At 45.2% G+C, this 15389-nt stretch overlaps 1 protein-coding gene across 1 annotated transcript in view; it reads right to left on the reverse strand.

The window, feature by feature from the left end:
* WWC1 (WW and C2 domain containing 1) overlaps positions 1-9035 on the reverse strand; it is a 223179-nt gene extending 214144 nt beyond the window's left edge. The window contains exon 1 of the mRNA XM_033927312.1: positions 8650-9035. Coding sequence (XP_033783203.1) covers positions 8650-8768 — 119 coding nt within the window. The 5' untranslated portion in view covers positions 8769-9035. The remainder of the gene's footprint in view (positions 1-8649) is intronic.
* Positions 9036-15389: the final 6354 nt, after the last annotated feature.

A 15389-nucleotide genomic window follows, 5' to 3' on the forward strand; every position in this document is an offset into this window, starting at 1 on the left:
TCAAGTCATGCAACTACTGTAGTCAAAAAGCAGCAAAGGTTATTTGTAATACCTTGACAATAAACTAACTCAACGTATATGTAATAGCTCACTCTCTCTCTCTTTTTTTTTTTTAAATCTTAATCTAAATCTTGTGAGCTACAAAAGCCTGAACTAGTAAAACCGAGGTCTTTCTAAAGCATAAGACCCTTTGCACATCAAATAATCAGACACAGGGAAGGTTCAACGTGAACCCTCTATGTACAGAGGGAATATGAATGTGCAGACGAGTTAGAAAAAAAGTCTCTAAATCCTACCATCGCCACCTACACAGAGCGCAGAGACTTCATTCCATTAAAAGAAACAGAATGACGTCGTCCGGGCAACCGCTTTCAATAATTCAGACTGGAATGCTTTTCCTCTTGGTGAGCGTGAAGGGAAAAGAAACTGGCACAACGTATCATCTTGGCGGATCTTAAACCACTTTACTGAAAGAGGGAAACCCAAACGGAATGACCTGCTCCCTCCGTGGGCAGAGCAAACGGCTGTGTCAGGAATACAAAATACTCGCTTCTGAACTCAAAACAGGACACTCCTTTCTTCCCAAGACACAGAGTTGAGCCGCTCACCTGACAAACTGAACAAGAAGAAACTAGGGAGACACCGGGCTGAGAGAGGAAAGAAGCCGGAACACTATAAATTCAGCCAACTGAGAAGTAACACAACCCTACAGATACTATACCTACTGACGAGCCCAAATAAGCTCAATTTACTACGTGAGAGAGTTATAACAAATCAAACGCTTCTGCCAGTGAGTTTGGCTCTCAGGAAAACGCTGACATTTCCAAAAGTACAGGAGAGGGAAAGTGGAGCAGTAGAACCAATGGTTATAGCCACTGGCTGCAAACCAGGGATACCAGGGGTCAAATCCCACATGTGATCTTGGGCAAGTCACTTAACCCTCCACTGCCTCAGGCATCAGCTTAAATTAAGAGCCCTCCAGGAACAGAAAGATGCCTACTGTACTTGGTTGTACACCACTGCGATAGCTTTTAGGCTACGAAAGTAGCAAAGGCAAGGACATCTTATTTGACTTACTTGGGATGCACTGGGAGGGGAAGGACCACAATTTTGAAGAGGCGGCCCTATGGGAAGGAGGGAGTGGGGGGTGTCAGGAGTGGGGATGTTGGGGGGGGAGGGTGTCAGAGGATGTTGGGGGTATAGGGCTCAACAGAGGGCAGCTCTTTTTGGAGGGGGGCTGCAAGGATCAGTAGGTGGAAGGGAGGGAGGGAGGGGGAACTGGGATTCTCCCTGCTGGGGTCACCCTAGTCGTTGGGGGGGGGGGGTGGAGGGGTGTTGGGTATGTTGGGGGATATGGGGGTGTCAGCTCAGTGGAAGGGGGCTCTCTGTGGAAGAGCCTGGGGGATCAGTAAGTGTGAGGGAGGGAGACAGGAAAGTTGGATCTCCCTGACGGTTCAGCTGATCGTGGCAGTAGAATCTCAAATCATCTGGGCCAGCAGGATTCTCCGAAGCTCCAGTTTTGGGGAGTCCTGTTGGATGGATTCCCCTGCATGATCAACTGATTACAAGCCGTTCTGACAGGGTGTTGGGGGGAATCGGTAGGTGGGAGGGAGAGAGGTATCGGAAGGCTCAGGATCAGCAGGAGTGGGACTATCTCTGGAGGGGGTGGGGGGATTGCTGGGTGTGAGGGAGTGAGAAAGGAATCATAGATCTCTCTGCCAGTCGAACTGATCATGGCACGAGAATCCCCGATCAGCTGAGCTGGCAGGACTCCTGAAGGCCCTGCTGTGATTAGCTGAGTGGCAAGCTGTTCTGACAGGATAGTACAATTGGATATGACAATTGGTAGGAAGATCCTACCAAATGTCTTCCTACCAATTCTCGGGAGAAGCTCAGTGGCACTGCCTCTTCTAGAGTTTTGGTTCACCTCCTAATTCTAATTCCTTGGTCTAGGGGGGAAGAACTGTCTAGCATTAAGAAGACAGCTCCTGAGGACACCCGAGAGACAGCAGTAGGAGTCATTTACTTAGACTTCCGTGTTCACTGAACAAACATCGGGCAATTTGGGATACCTGGAATAGGGAATTGTCTGATGGGGGACTCAGTTGTCCACAGTTCAAACATCTGAGCAGGCAGACGTCAATATTTCTATAAACTCCGACAGCCACTAGCTAATCAAGACCCAGATATTTGATGCCAGGCAGTGGCGTAGTAAGGGGGTGGGGTGCCATTTTTGTGAGGGCGCAAGCACCCATCCTCCTCTCCATCTCCACACTGCCACATGGGCACGCCGCTTCCCTTCCCCCGTACCTCTGTAACGTTCCTGGACCCGCACCTAGGAAGTGATGTCAGAGAAAGAGTCAATGCTGGCATTGCTGCTTGCGCCAGGAACGTTACAGAGATACGGGGGAAGGGAAGCAGTGCATGTGGCATGAGGGGGCGGGGAAGAAGCGTGAGGAGGTGGGGGAGGGGCACCCTATCTGGGACAGCCAATATTCAGTACCATACCCCCATAGCTAACTGAGCAAAATCAGGACTGCTTTTGAAGGGTCCTAGTCGTCCAGTTAGTTACGCAGGCATAGGTGTGGGCATAACCCTTAGCTCCTGGCAGTGATCAGAGGGGGGGGATTCTAAGGCAGTGTCTGGGTAAGTGCCACCAGATACTTCCTTCTGACTCCCTCAGTGTAATTTAACTGGGCAGGAGCCATCTTGGATATTAGGGTCCCTAATTTTCCTGACAAGACTCTGGAAGATGTATTTGAAAGACAAATTTGAAACAGCTAAAAATGAAGAAACCAGAGTTTACCAAATTGTCTATCAACTGACAGGGGGAAAGGAGAAGAGTGAGGAAGAGGGTGGTGTGGCCTCTCTGGTGAAAGCAAATAGTTCAAATTTTTCTACCTTACCATGGGCATATGGAGGAATTTCTCCAAGGAGGGGAAAAATCAGTTTTTGGCATTACCCAACAAAGCTTCTTTCGATGGAGCAGGGAGGAAGGGTGAAACTGACAAGAATTGCCTTATATACAGTTAAAGCATCGGCAGGCTCTCATTTCCCCGTAAAATGTACAAACCAAATTCAAATGTCATGTCAGTAAAAGCAGCATAAATACTTTCAGTACGAGGCATATTGTGAGATAATAGAAACTTCTACAAAAAAAGAGTCACTCAGGACCTGCAGCTAATCTAGCTCCCAAAGCTCACACGAGACGGAACCTACCTAGGGAAAGGCAACCCAATAAATATTGTAGTGAGACCTAGAACGTCAGTACACCTACTAAGAATGATTAAAAACAAGACATTATTACATAGAAACTCCATGTTAACACAATATCCAACTTTGGTTTCACATACATAACACAGATAGACCCTTATCAAATTTAAAAAAAAAAACACCAAGATAATAGACACTCCATGTAGTGCAACACCAGAGAAATAGGCATTCATTTCCCCCTGCACTGTGCAAAATCTAAAGACAGAAGTTGTTAGGCCTGGTATGTGGTTTTTTTTGGGGGGGGAACCTTGGATAGTTGCCTTGGTTGCCTCAACCAAGGCAACTATCCTAGGTTCCCAGGTGAGAGAAGACCCCCAAACCTGCTTAAAGCTGAAGAAGACATTGCCTGCTAGTATGCTTTGGAGTCCTCTCCCAAATTTCTGCCTTCGCTCCCAGCCAAATCTTATATTGCCACTAGCAGATAGACCTTCCACAAACTGATACGTTCCAATCACTAAACAGAAAATACAATCGTTTTTTCCTATCTTTGCTGTGTGGCCATTTTATTTTTCTAATTATACTGGTCTCATGCCATTTCTGTCAATCTTAACTCTCATTTCAGGGTATCCTATTTCTCTGTCCTGCAGTCTTCACTTCCTCCTCACATCCATTTCTAACATCAATCGCTTCCATTCATTTTTTTCTACTTCTCTAGTCAGATTTCAATCCTCCTTCTTACCAACGAGTTTTCAATATCCCTCTCTTTACATACAGCTTTCCATTTCTTTCCTTTACCTCCACCACACACTCCAATTCCCCATTGATCTCACCTTCCCCAGTCTCTCACTAGCTCTCTCTTTTCTTTCTTCCTTCCTCCCCTTTCCTAGCATCTCCCCTCTTTTCTCCTTCCCAGGTCCAGATTCCCTTTTCTCTCTTCTCCGATCCAGTGCCTTACATCTAGCATCTCTGTCTTGCTAGTCCCCATCCCCAATATCCATCTTCCGTTCACAGTTCCCCTAGCCTCACGTCCATTAACCCCTCTCTGTCTCCCTAGCTCCCTCACCCCATGACCAGCATCTCTGTAATCTCCCTGCCCCTCCCCCCAACGCTCCTCTCAAGTGATCCAGCATCATTTATCTGTAACTCTATTCCCTCCTCCTTTGTGGTCCAGCATTTGCATCCACCTATGTCCCAATCCCTTCCCAACCACAGCATCAGACCATTCGTCTAACATGGTGACTATCTCTCCCAACCTACCACCTGCCAGCACCATTCCCCTCTCCCCCAATTCCACCATTTCTCATGTCAATCAATTCCTCTCCCCATTTCTTCCCTTTCTTTTAAATACCAGCATCTCCCATCTCAACCCTCCCCCATTATCTCCAACCTGGGCAAGTCACTTAACTCTCCACTGTCCCAGGAAAAAGACAGCAACCTTAGTTTGTGAGCCCACTAGGGCCAGAAAAAGTAACTATCTAGTCTAATCTGGTATTTATTATGAGTCGCACTATCTTTAAACAGGTTCAAGGCAACTTACAGTATTTTCAATTACAGAATTAAAATACTACTTTATAGTAGTTTGAGGAGGTCAGAATTATGGTTTGGATAATAGAAAATAGAATGGAGGTTCTTAGATTGTATTGGCAAGTGTTTGAGTAGAGTAGAGGGAGAGATTTAGGGGTATTAATTATTGAGTACAGTCCATTGTGCTTGCCCAGCTGGATTATTGTAATTCTGTTTATATGGGCATCAATCGACTACAGTTAATACAAAACACGGCAGCTAAACTTATTTTTGAGAAAAGAAAGTACGACCTTGTCTCTCCTTTGTTGAGAAAGCTTTACTGCAGGGGTGTCAAAGTCCCTCCTCGAGGGCCGCAATCCAGTTGGGTTTTCAGGATTTCCCCAATGAATATGCATGCGATTTATTAGCATACAATGAAAGCAATGCATGCAAATAGATCTCATGCATATTCATTGGGGAAATCCTGAAAACCCAACTGGATTGCGGCCCTCGAGGAGGGACTTTGACACCCCTGCTTTACTGGCTCCCAGTTCGTTTTAGGATCCAGTTTAAGTGTGCATGTGTTATTTTTAAGCTTCTCTATGGAACATTTGATCTTTTAGTTCCATTACTCGCAGCTCCTGATTGGTGAGGCCCGACTTTAGTGCAGGAAGAGACGGTCGGAGCATACCGCGAGTGATTTCCTTCACTCGCCAGCGCTCCGACTGCCCTCTCCTGTCTCCCCCACTAAAAAACGTATTTGCGGTTTTTCAAGATTCGCGGGGGTTCCTGAAACAGAACCCCCCGCGAATATCAGGGGAGCACTGTAGTTAAGAGGCTACAAACAAGCAGCACAGCACCCAAGCTTCCAATGCAGGCTGGCTTGTTTTTCAGTTATTTAGACACTTCTTAAACTACAAACTGGTACATCCAATCTTCTGTTGCCCAATCTTTCTGTTGTGTTGTCCCCAACTTGGCCCACCATAGCATCTCTTCTGGTGTGTCCTGCCCAGTCAGGAATACGCTTTCTTTGAGGCTGGGACACGTCCAAGAGTGCAAATGCGTTCACCTTGGAGCCCATATCACTTTCTGGCCTGTCTGCCAAGGAGGAGCTGCAGCAGGAAGGAAGTGCTAGATCCAGATGGTTGAGGACAGTGGTCGCAAACTCAAACCCTTTGCAGGGCCACATTTTGGATTTGGAGGTACTTGGAGGGTCTCAGAAAAAAAGAGTTAATGTCTTATTAAAGAAATGACAATTTTGCATGAGGTAAAACTCTTCATAGTTTTTAAATCTTTCCTTTTGGCCAAGTCTTAATAATAATATTGTCATTTATAGCTAAAGAGACATATGATCAAGAAACTGTTTTATTTTACTTTTGTGATTATGATAAACAGACCGAGGGCCTCAAAATAGGACCTGGTAGGCCACATGTGGCCCCTGGGTCAAAAGTTCAAAACCACTGGTTAAGGGGAACAGCAGCAGTAGCAGGCAGCAGCGAAAATTTTTTTAGGGGGATAAATCCTCCTTTTCTGGAATCAATAATGGCCATGCGCTAATTTTCCCATTAGCGCATGAGTCCTTCTATACTCTATCGTCTAGACCAGTGATTCCCAACCCTGTCCTGGAGGACGGGTTTTCAGGCTAGTCCTAATGAATATGCATGAGAGAGATTTGCATATGATGGAAGTGATAGGCATGCAAATTTGCTTCATGCATATTCATTAGGGCTAGCCTGAAAACCCAATTGGCCTGGTGTTCCTCCAGGACAGGGTTGGGAACCACTGGTCTAGACCAGGGATCTCAAAGTCCCTCCTTGAGGGCCGCAATCCAGTCGGGTTTTCAGGATTTCCCCAATGAATATGCATTGAAAGCAGTGCATGCACATAGATAACATAAGAACATAAGCAGTGCCTCTGCTGGGTCAGACCATAGGTCCATCCTGCCCAGCAGTCCGCTCCCGCGGTGGCCCAAACAGGTCACGACCTGTCTGAATCACCAGAAGGGGCCCCCTTGCCACCTTGGTTTCCCATTGAGTCCTATCTTCCCATCGAAGTCCTAACCCTCCGGTCTTGCACATGCACGACCTGGTTGGGTTTCTATACTTATTACCTGGTTAGCTTTCTATACCTGTGTTACATCCCAGCACGTCACTCAGTATCCCACGATCCCTTTATCCCTCAGGAATCCGTCCAATCCCTGTTTGAATCCTTGTACCGTACTCTGCCTGATCACTTCCTCCAGTAGCGCATTCCAAGTGTCCACGACCCTTTGTGTGAAAAAAAACTTCCTTGCATTTGTTTTGTACCTATCTCCCAGATCTCATGCATATTCATTGGGGAAATCCTGAAAACCCGACAAGGAGAGACTTTGAGACCCCTGCACTATGCCAACTCTTATGTTCTTATGTGAGCCAAGTATGAGACAGTTCAGCCATTGTGACATCACTGCTGAGGATGCCTCTTAGGCATTGGTGGAATGAGGCATTATGACATCACAATCTCAGCTCTGGAATGTTGCTACTCTGGGTTTCTGCCAGGTACTTGGGACCCTGGTTTCCCACTGTTGGAAACAGAAGACTGGGTTTGATGGACCTTCGGACTGTCCCACTATGGCAGGGATCTCAAAGTCCCTCCTTGAGGGCCACAATCCAGTCGGGTTTTCCCCAATGAATATGCATTGAAAGCAGTGCATGCACATAGATCTCATGCATATTCATTGGGGAAATCCTGAAAACCCGACTGGATTGCGGCCCTCGAGGAGGGACTTTGAGACCCCTGGTCTAGGCCGTAAGGGCTCCAGCGCGAAGCACAAGCTAACCGATTAGCATCACTGCACCCCCTCCCCCACTCTCAATCACGCGCCCGGCATTTTTTTGGTTTGGTTGGTTTTTAGCATATGGGGAGCATGCACACATGCAAAAACCGTTGCAGATGCTCACGTGCGCCCTGCGGTGGCGCTTTTTTTACATGCTGTAAGCACGCGTTAATGCTTAGCGCAGCTTAACAGCTTCGCCGCTATTCCCTTAAAAATTAAGTTCAGGAATGCAGACTCTTGTCACTTGGAATTCATCTGTTCCTATCTGCCTTTTTTGTCACAATCCTCTGTTTCTGACAATAGAAGACTCGGGAAAGGACTGAGATGTCAGGTGGGGATAAATCCAGAGAGAGAAGAACATGAATTCCCCGGTGACTCGTGTGCAAAACATCCCCCCCCGAAATAGCAGTGGAATAAAAAGATACGGACCCTAAGACATTATCAAAGCACGGTCGTAGCTATCAGATAAATCAACCCCAGCATAACATTGTAGAAACTTGCATCCAGCCCCCGCCAACAGAGCCGACCTGCAATTATACACCTGCACGAGACTAATGTTGACAGCAGTAATTAAACGCCTAGCACCTCTTTAACTACCGTATATTTCCCAGCGCAGCAGCACCAGGGGGGGGGGGGGGGGGGGGGGAAGAGCGAGCAAGTGCAAAACTTTCTCCAGGTAACCAGAAATCGTGGCCCGGCATCTGGTGGGAACGGCTAAAGCACCTTAAGATGTAAAGGTGTGACCAACCAAGGGGGGATTATAGGTGCATGATTTGTTTGGTTGGTTTTCTCTTTCTTCAAATATTTTCCAAACGTTTGTTTGTTTATTTCTCCTCCAGAGCGAGCTACATATTAACATACAAGATAAAAGATTTACATTTATCGTACAAAACGCTTCAGAGATACACTATAACAAATTACATACTTACAGATCAAATAACATACGACGGCTACCTTTAAAGGCCCAAACTGTCTTAACGATGAAAGAAAGTTGAGGCAGGAGCCATCAGCTGGGGGTTCCAATCCCAGCTCGGCCACCAACGCTCTCTGTTAGCCAAAGCTGGGCTCTGGGCCCCCGGTCCCCTGCCCGAAGAGCTGCAGGTGCGCGCTCCTCCTACCTGTCTCGCGGGTCGATCCAGCTGGTGGTTTTGCTGGCGTGATCGATGTAATACACTTTCCCATCGAAGTCCCAGGCTTTCTCCCAGCCCTCGGGCAAAGGCAGCTCCTTCCTCGGCATCTCCGGATCGGGTGATCTGCCCCATAAATCCCCAGAGCTCGGTCGCGGCAACGAGAGGAAGAAGGACGATGCCGACGAAGCCCGGCGCTTTGCGTCCGATTCTCAGCGCCGAGCCGGGTTGCTGCTTTCCCAGCCGGACCCGGGACCCAGGCGCGGCGGCCGCGGGTCGGGGCTAAGGCGGCTGCTTTCGGCTCGTCCTGCCGTCCGTCCCAGCCCCGGCATCGGCTCCGTCTCCCGGTGGCTTTGACTTGCCCCGTCTGCTGCTGCTGCTGCTCGAACGATGACATCATCCAGGTGATTACCGTAATGCAGGTAATAGAGCGGCACTGCCCAGACCATTCGCAGGGGCCGAAGCAAAACGAGCTCCCCTCACGCAAGTGCATTTCGAAACTCTTTCTTCCACTTGATTAAATTGTCAAACATAAAGGGGGGAAAAAAATGAAATAATCCATAAGAGGGGGGGGAGGATTCAAATTATATAGTCTGAAAACAAGAGTTTAGACTCATCTTTAATGAACCCCTTATCGCTGTAATTGAGTAGGATCAAAGAAAATATCATTATTGCCAGGATAAGTAATATTTACAAGGAGATCTCAGGAAAAAGGATGCACAAAAACAAAAAACGTAGGCTTTAGTGGCAAAATTTGTCTCCTGGAAAAACATTTATCCACAAAAAGTATCATCCTTATGCTGAAAAAAAATCTTCTCATTACAACCCTTGTAACATCCTCCTTTTTTTTTTAATCTTTATTCATTTTTATACGTACAATAAATGTGATAATACAGAAACAGATTTGCACATTGAGAATATCACCTAATAGTCAGCAATAATACCAAGTTCTTCTTCACTCAACGGGTGGTAGACACCTGGAACGCGCTTCCGGAGAGGTGATAAGACAGAGTACAATTCTGGGGTTCAAAAAGGGACTGGATGACTTCCTGGAAGCGAAGGGGATAACAGGGTACAGAGAGAGGTTTACCTTACAGGACATTGAGCGAATAGGGTATGGACATTTTAGGTTAGGTAGGGAACACTTTCAATGCGTTTGCGTTGAATGGAAATGCCCTCCGCGCCCAAACCAGGCATCCCTGAAGCTGCAATCGCGTCTCCGGTGGAATTGGAGGAAGGTAGAGCCTCTCCGGAGGGGAGAATTGTGGGACCCACGCACGGTTCATACCCCTTGAGGGCCACGGCACACGTGATACATGGCTACAAATCCATCAGCGATCTGCTGCATTTACGGCATGAATCCATGCCATCCTGTCCTGAGGCCATATGTGAAGTTTGGAGCAAAAACAAAGCTTATAAGTCCAAAAAATACACTTTTGAAAATTTTAAATAAAATCCAAGATGGCCACCACAGGTGCCGATTTTGCCTTAAATCGGCCCAGGAAAAACGCAGGGAACCACGTAAAATGACAAATTTAGGCTTTTACAGGTGAGGGGTTCCAGGGCATGCAGGTAAACCACCCAAAAAACCCCTCCAAAATCGCCAAATTCAGAAGCACACAGACACCTCAGAGACATGTGCTGCAAAGCATTTCTATGGCAGCCAGCAATACACAGTACAAGCAAGGGAGATCAGTACCTCAGGAGCTTATAAAACTGGATTTTCAGGTCTTCTGACCACCTCACCTTCCCTGCCACCTCAGATCACGACCACCAGGCTCTCTCAGGGGATTGAGGGAAGATACACGGTCTGGTCCTGATCCCGGCTAAACTCCACGGGACCCCTCAGCGGACAAACCCGGGGAGAGATGGTGACCCGATCTGATCTGCATGCTGTCTGGAGGGCTTACTGCAGGTTCTGCTAACAGGGCACCCCAGAAGCAGGCAATCTTTAAGGAAAAGTCTGCGATCTCCCACCGAAAGATCACTCCCCCAGAGTGAATCCTCAGCACTTGGGCAATACCCACGGCACAGAACAAAATAAAAGACTAGGAACTGAGAAATGAAATTACGAGCAGAATAACTAGAAGTTCGCAGCAAGGCTGCAGAAGCAAACTACGCTTAGAGGGGAGTGTCCTGAGAGATGACCTGGCAGAGGGGGGATGGATTTATTTGTAAGTTCTGCAGCCAAGGGGTGGTAGATTCAGGGGCAATGTTAGGAAATTCTACTTTACGGAGAGGGTGGTGGATGCCTGGAATGCGCTCCCGAGAGAGGTGGTGGAGAGTAAAACTGTGACTGAGTTCAAAGAAGCGTGGGATGAACACAGAAGATTTAGAATCAGAAAATAATATTAAAGATTGAACTAGGCCAGTTACTGGGCAGACTTGTACGGTCTGTGTCTGTGTATGGCCGTTTGGTGGAGGATGGGCAGGGGAGGGCTTCAATGGCTGGGAGGGTGTAGATGGGCTGGAGTAAGTCTTAACAGAGATTTCGGCAGTTGGAACCCAAGCACAGTACCGGGAAAAGCTTTGGATTCTCGCCCAGAAATAGCTAAGAAGAAAAAAAAAAAATTTAAATTGAATCAGGTTGGGCAGACTGGATGGACCATTCGGGTCTTTATCTGCCGTCATCTACTATGTTACTATGGAATAGATGCAAGACCCTATGGTGAAGCTTCCAGAGGTTATTGTCCAAGAATGAGAGTTTCACAAACTGGGAGCAACTGATTTAAACATTGTTTTATTATTATGGAAGGACACTAGCCTAATAAGAGTAGACAAGAGAGTAGGGGGAGAGTACGGCTGTGAACTCAAATCCACACTGCTCCTTGTGACCCTGGGCAAGTCACTTAATCCCCCATTGCCCCAGGTACATTAGATTGTGAGCCCACCGGGACAGACAGGGAGAAATGCTCCAGTACCTGAATACATTCTTGTAAACTGTTTTGAGCTCCCCTGGGAGAAAAGCATAGAAAATTGAATAAATAAATGAGGAAGATGGCACATTAATTTTACTAACTTGTATTAACTAATTGGTGGATTTAGAACTTGATCTTATTTGGATCAAGGCAGCCAGATAAGAAGGACTCATTCTGGAAAATATCTTAAACTCAGTACAAGCTGAAATTGGGGGCCAGTTCAAGGATAGGTAGTGCGGACACCTTTTCAAATCTAGCTGCAAGTGGCACAGCTGTTTTTCCCATATACAGGATTTTATAATAATCCAATTTTGAAAGAATGAATCTTTTTTTTTTTTTTTTGTAAATCATCAATAGAAAGCAAAATAGTTTATCATAATTTAACAAAAGTTGGATGAATTACTTGGCGAACTTGGGACTCACCATTTAAGTCTGAGTCCAACTGCATACCCAAACAAGCATAGGGATTGGTTTCTGGTTTAATATTGGGACAGTTCAAAATTTAAAATTATCTCCTTTCCTACCCACGGTAAGCTAGATTTTTCAGCACTCAGTTTTAAAAGAATGTGCAAATATTCAATATAAAATCTCTGCAAAATAAGCACTAGTAAATTTTATTTATTTAAAAAATTTATCTTCTGCCTAAATACTAGTAAATGTATAAGTATAGACCAATGGGAAAAATAATTTGTAGTGAGATAAATCCAAAAGCCTATAATTTTCTGGATCACCTCTGGAACCCTTTTTATAAATCCACACTATGTTGTCTAATCTCCAGTACTATGCTGGATTTTAAAGATAAATTACCGATTACTAAAACTAGCTCTGTAAGTTCATTTTTCAATTCTATCAGCACTCTGGGATAGTCCAGGCAATTTGCTACTGTTCAGTTTGTCAGATTGACCTATTACATCTTCCAGTGTTACAGAGATTTGTTTCCGTTTCTCTGGCTCATCATCATTGAATACCATTTCTGGTACTGGTATCTCCCCCACATCTTTCTCGGTGAAGACCGAAGTAAATAACTCATTTAATCTCTCCGCTTTGGCCTTGTCTTCCTGGAGCGATCTTTTTACCCTTCAGTCGTCTAGTGGTCCAACTGATTCTCTTCCCGGCTTCTTGCTTTTAATATACCTAAAAAAAAGTTTTTGCTTCCAGTGCAATCTTCTGTTCAAAGTCTCTCTTTTCCTTCCTTATCAGCGCCTTGCATTTGACTTGCCATTCTCTGTGCAATTTACAGTTATTTTCAGTAGGATCTTTCTTCCACTTTCTGTAGGATTCTCTTGTAGCTCTGATAGCTTCCTTCACCTTGCTCGTTAACCAGCAGCGAGATTACATGCAGAACCCCAAAGAGTAGCAAGATTCCACATAAATGTTATGCATGCTGATACCAGGTTATATTAGTATTTTATAATGTAATCTAAGCACCCAAAATCTGTTATGGAATCAGATCTCACCACATGTCCTTGGGGTGTCTACATGAAGGCGCCCAGTTGTAGAATTGCCCCTTATTCCCATCTGATACTTAAGGAGATATTAAAAACATGAATGACAGTGGTGTGCTGAAAGCCAGCAGTAAAGAGGCCAAGGAGGGAAGAATTGAGGAATGGACAAACCTGTTTGATTTAAGAGCCTTCCACCTGCTTTCCAGACTGAGGAGAGGAGAAGAAGCTTCAGGGCAGCTCAGAACCATCACCACCCTTCTGATTCTCTGACTTTCAGTCAGCTGAGCTTAGGGTGTCGCCTCGGATAACACACTGTGTTCCAGACATGGGCAAAGGGCTATAAGTGGAGGGAAAAGGGACTAGAGTTGATTCATTTAGAAAGAAGCTGCTTATTCTATGCAAGCCTTGTGAGGAGAGATAGTGATCTATCTACAGCAGTTGAATCATTTTCTGCTTGGTTTTGTCAGTGTTTACTACTCTGTATATTTCTGAATTCCTAATCACATTCCCATTTTAATTATTTGTTTCAGTAGGCTTGGCTATATGATCAGATCATAGAAGCCAACTTTTCAGAATGATTGGGGCTGCTAAACCCAACAGAGGTTACCCCAGAATTTTGCTCAATATAGGGGTGCTCAAGCACCCACAGCACCTTCAGAGCTGGCTCATATGGATCAGGGCAATGATCTGGGTTTAATGTTCATAGGATCCCCTACCGTAATTAAAAATGTACAAACTTACTCAGGACTCACTTAAACTAAATGTATGCAACTAAACTAAATGTATGCAACCCTCTCTAATGAACTTCAACAGCAACCTGAAGGCCTGAGGATAGTCACTGAGAGCACATAGTCTGCAGCCTGAAGAACTCATATGTACCTATGAGGACATAGACCTTGGGGTGATGGTGGCATAGGAAGAGGCATAAGCAGCAGAATAAAGGAGGTGAGAAGGAGAAGAGGATATTTATCTTTCTGAGAAGAGAAGAGACATTTCTCTGTGTAAGTATATATTATTTTGCTCTGAGCTTTGATAATTTTGAGGATAAAAGCTAAATTGTAAGTTCCTTTATATAGACAGTTTAGAACTTAAAAGAGCAAACTTTACTTAGCTAGTTTCCATAGTATAAAAGCCATGTATAGTTTTAATCTTTAAACTTGAACATTCTGCTAGAGATTTTCTCTGGCAGGCATAGTAGGGTATGGCTTAGTCTTCATTTCTGCCCATCCTCCCCACTCACGCCCACCCCTAGCTCATTTCTCTATTTATAGTCTTACTTTTTAGTCAATTATTCTAATTTTGACAACAGGAGAATGAATGGTCTGAAACTTGGCAGCTAAAATTTAGTGCTAAGATATGCAAGGTCATGCATTTGGGCTGCAAGGAATGGTACAGTTTAGGGGGTGAAGAATTTATGTGCATGACAGAAGAGGGAGACTTGGGTGTGATTGTTTGTGATGATCTTAAGGTGGCCAAACAGGTTGAAAAGGTGACGGCGAAAGCTAGAAGGATGCTAGGGTGCATAGGAAGAGATATGGCTAGTAGGAAAAAGGAGGTATTGATGCCCCTGTATAAGACTCTGGTGAGACCTCAATTAGAATATTATATACAATTTTGGAGACGCATCTTCAAAAAGATATAAAAAGGATGGAGTTGGTCCAGAGGAAGGCTACAAAAATGGTGTGTGGTCTTCGTAATAAGGCGTATGGGGACAGAATTAAAGATCTCAATGTATATACTTTAGAGGAAAGGTGGGAGAGGAGAGATATGATAGAGACGTGGCGTAAATGCACAAGAGTCAAGTCTGTTTCAATTGAATGGAAGCACTGGAATGAGAGGGCTTATGATGAAGTTAAGAGGTGATAGGCTCCAGAGTAATTTAAGGAAATACTTTTTTTACAGAAAGGGTGGTAGATGCGTGGAACAGTCTCTTGGAAGAAGTGGTGGAGACAGAGACTGTGTCTGAATTCAAGAAGGCGTGGGATCGGCACTTGGGATCTCTTAAAGAGAGAAAGAGATAATGGTTACTGTGGATGGGCAGACTAGATGGGCCATTTGGCCCATATCTGCCATCATGTTTCTATGATTTAATGGGTCAGAGTAAGCATGGGTTCAGCCAGGGGAGATCTTGCCTCACCAATTTGCTTGACTTCTTTGAAACTATGAATAAACATGTGGATGAAGGTGAGCTGATTGATGTAGTATATCTAGATTTTCAGAAAGGTTTTGACAAAGTTCCTCATAAGAGGCTCCTGAGAAAATTAGAGTCATGGGATAGGAGGCAATGATCAGTTGTGGATTAGGAATTATTTATTGGACAGAAAACAGAGGGTAGGTTTAACTGAAATTTTTCTCAATGGAGGAGGGT

Source organism: Geotrypetes seraphini, chromosome 18, assembly GCF_902459505.1.
Source record: "Geotrypetes seraphini chromosome 18, aGeoSer1.1, whole genome shotgun sequence".
Taxonomy (NCBI): Eukaryota; Metazoa; Chordata; class Amphibia; order Gymnophiona; family Dermophiidae; genus Geotrypetes; species Geotrypetes seraphini.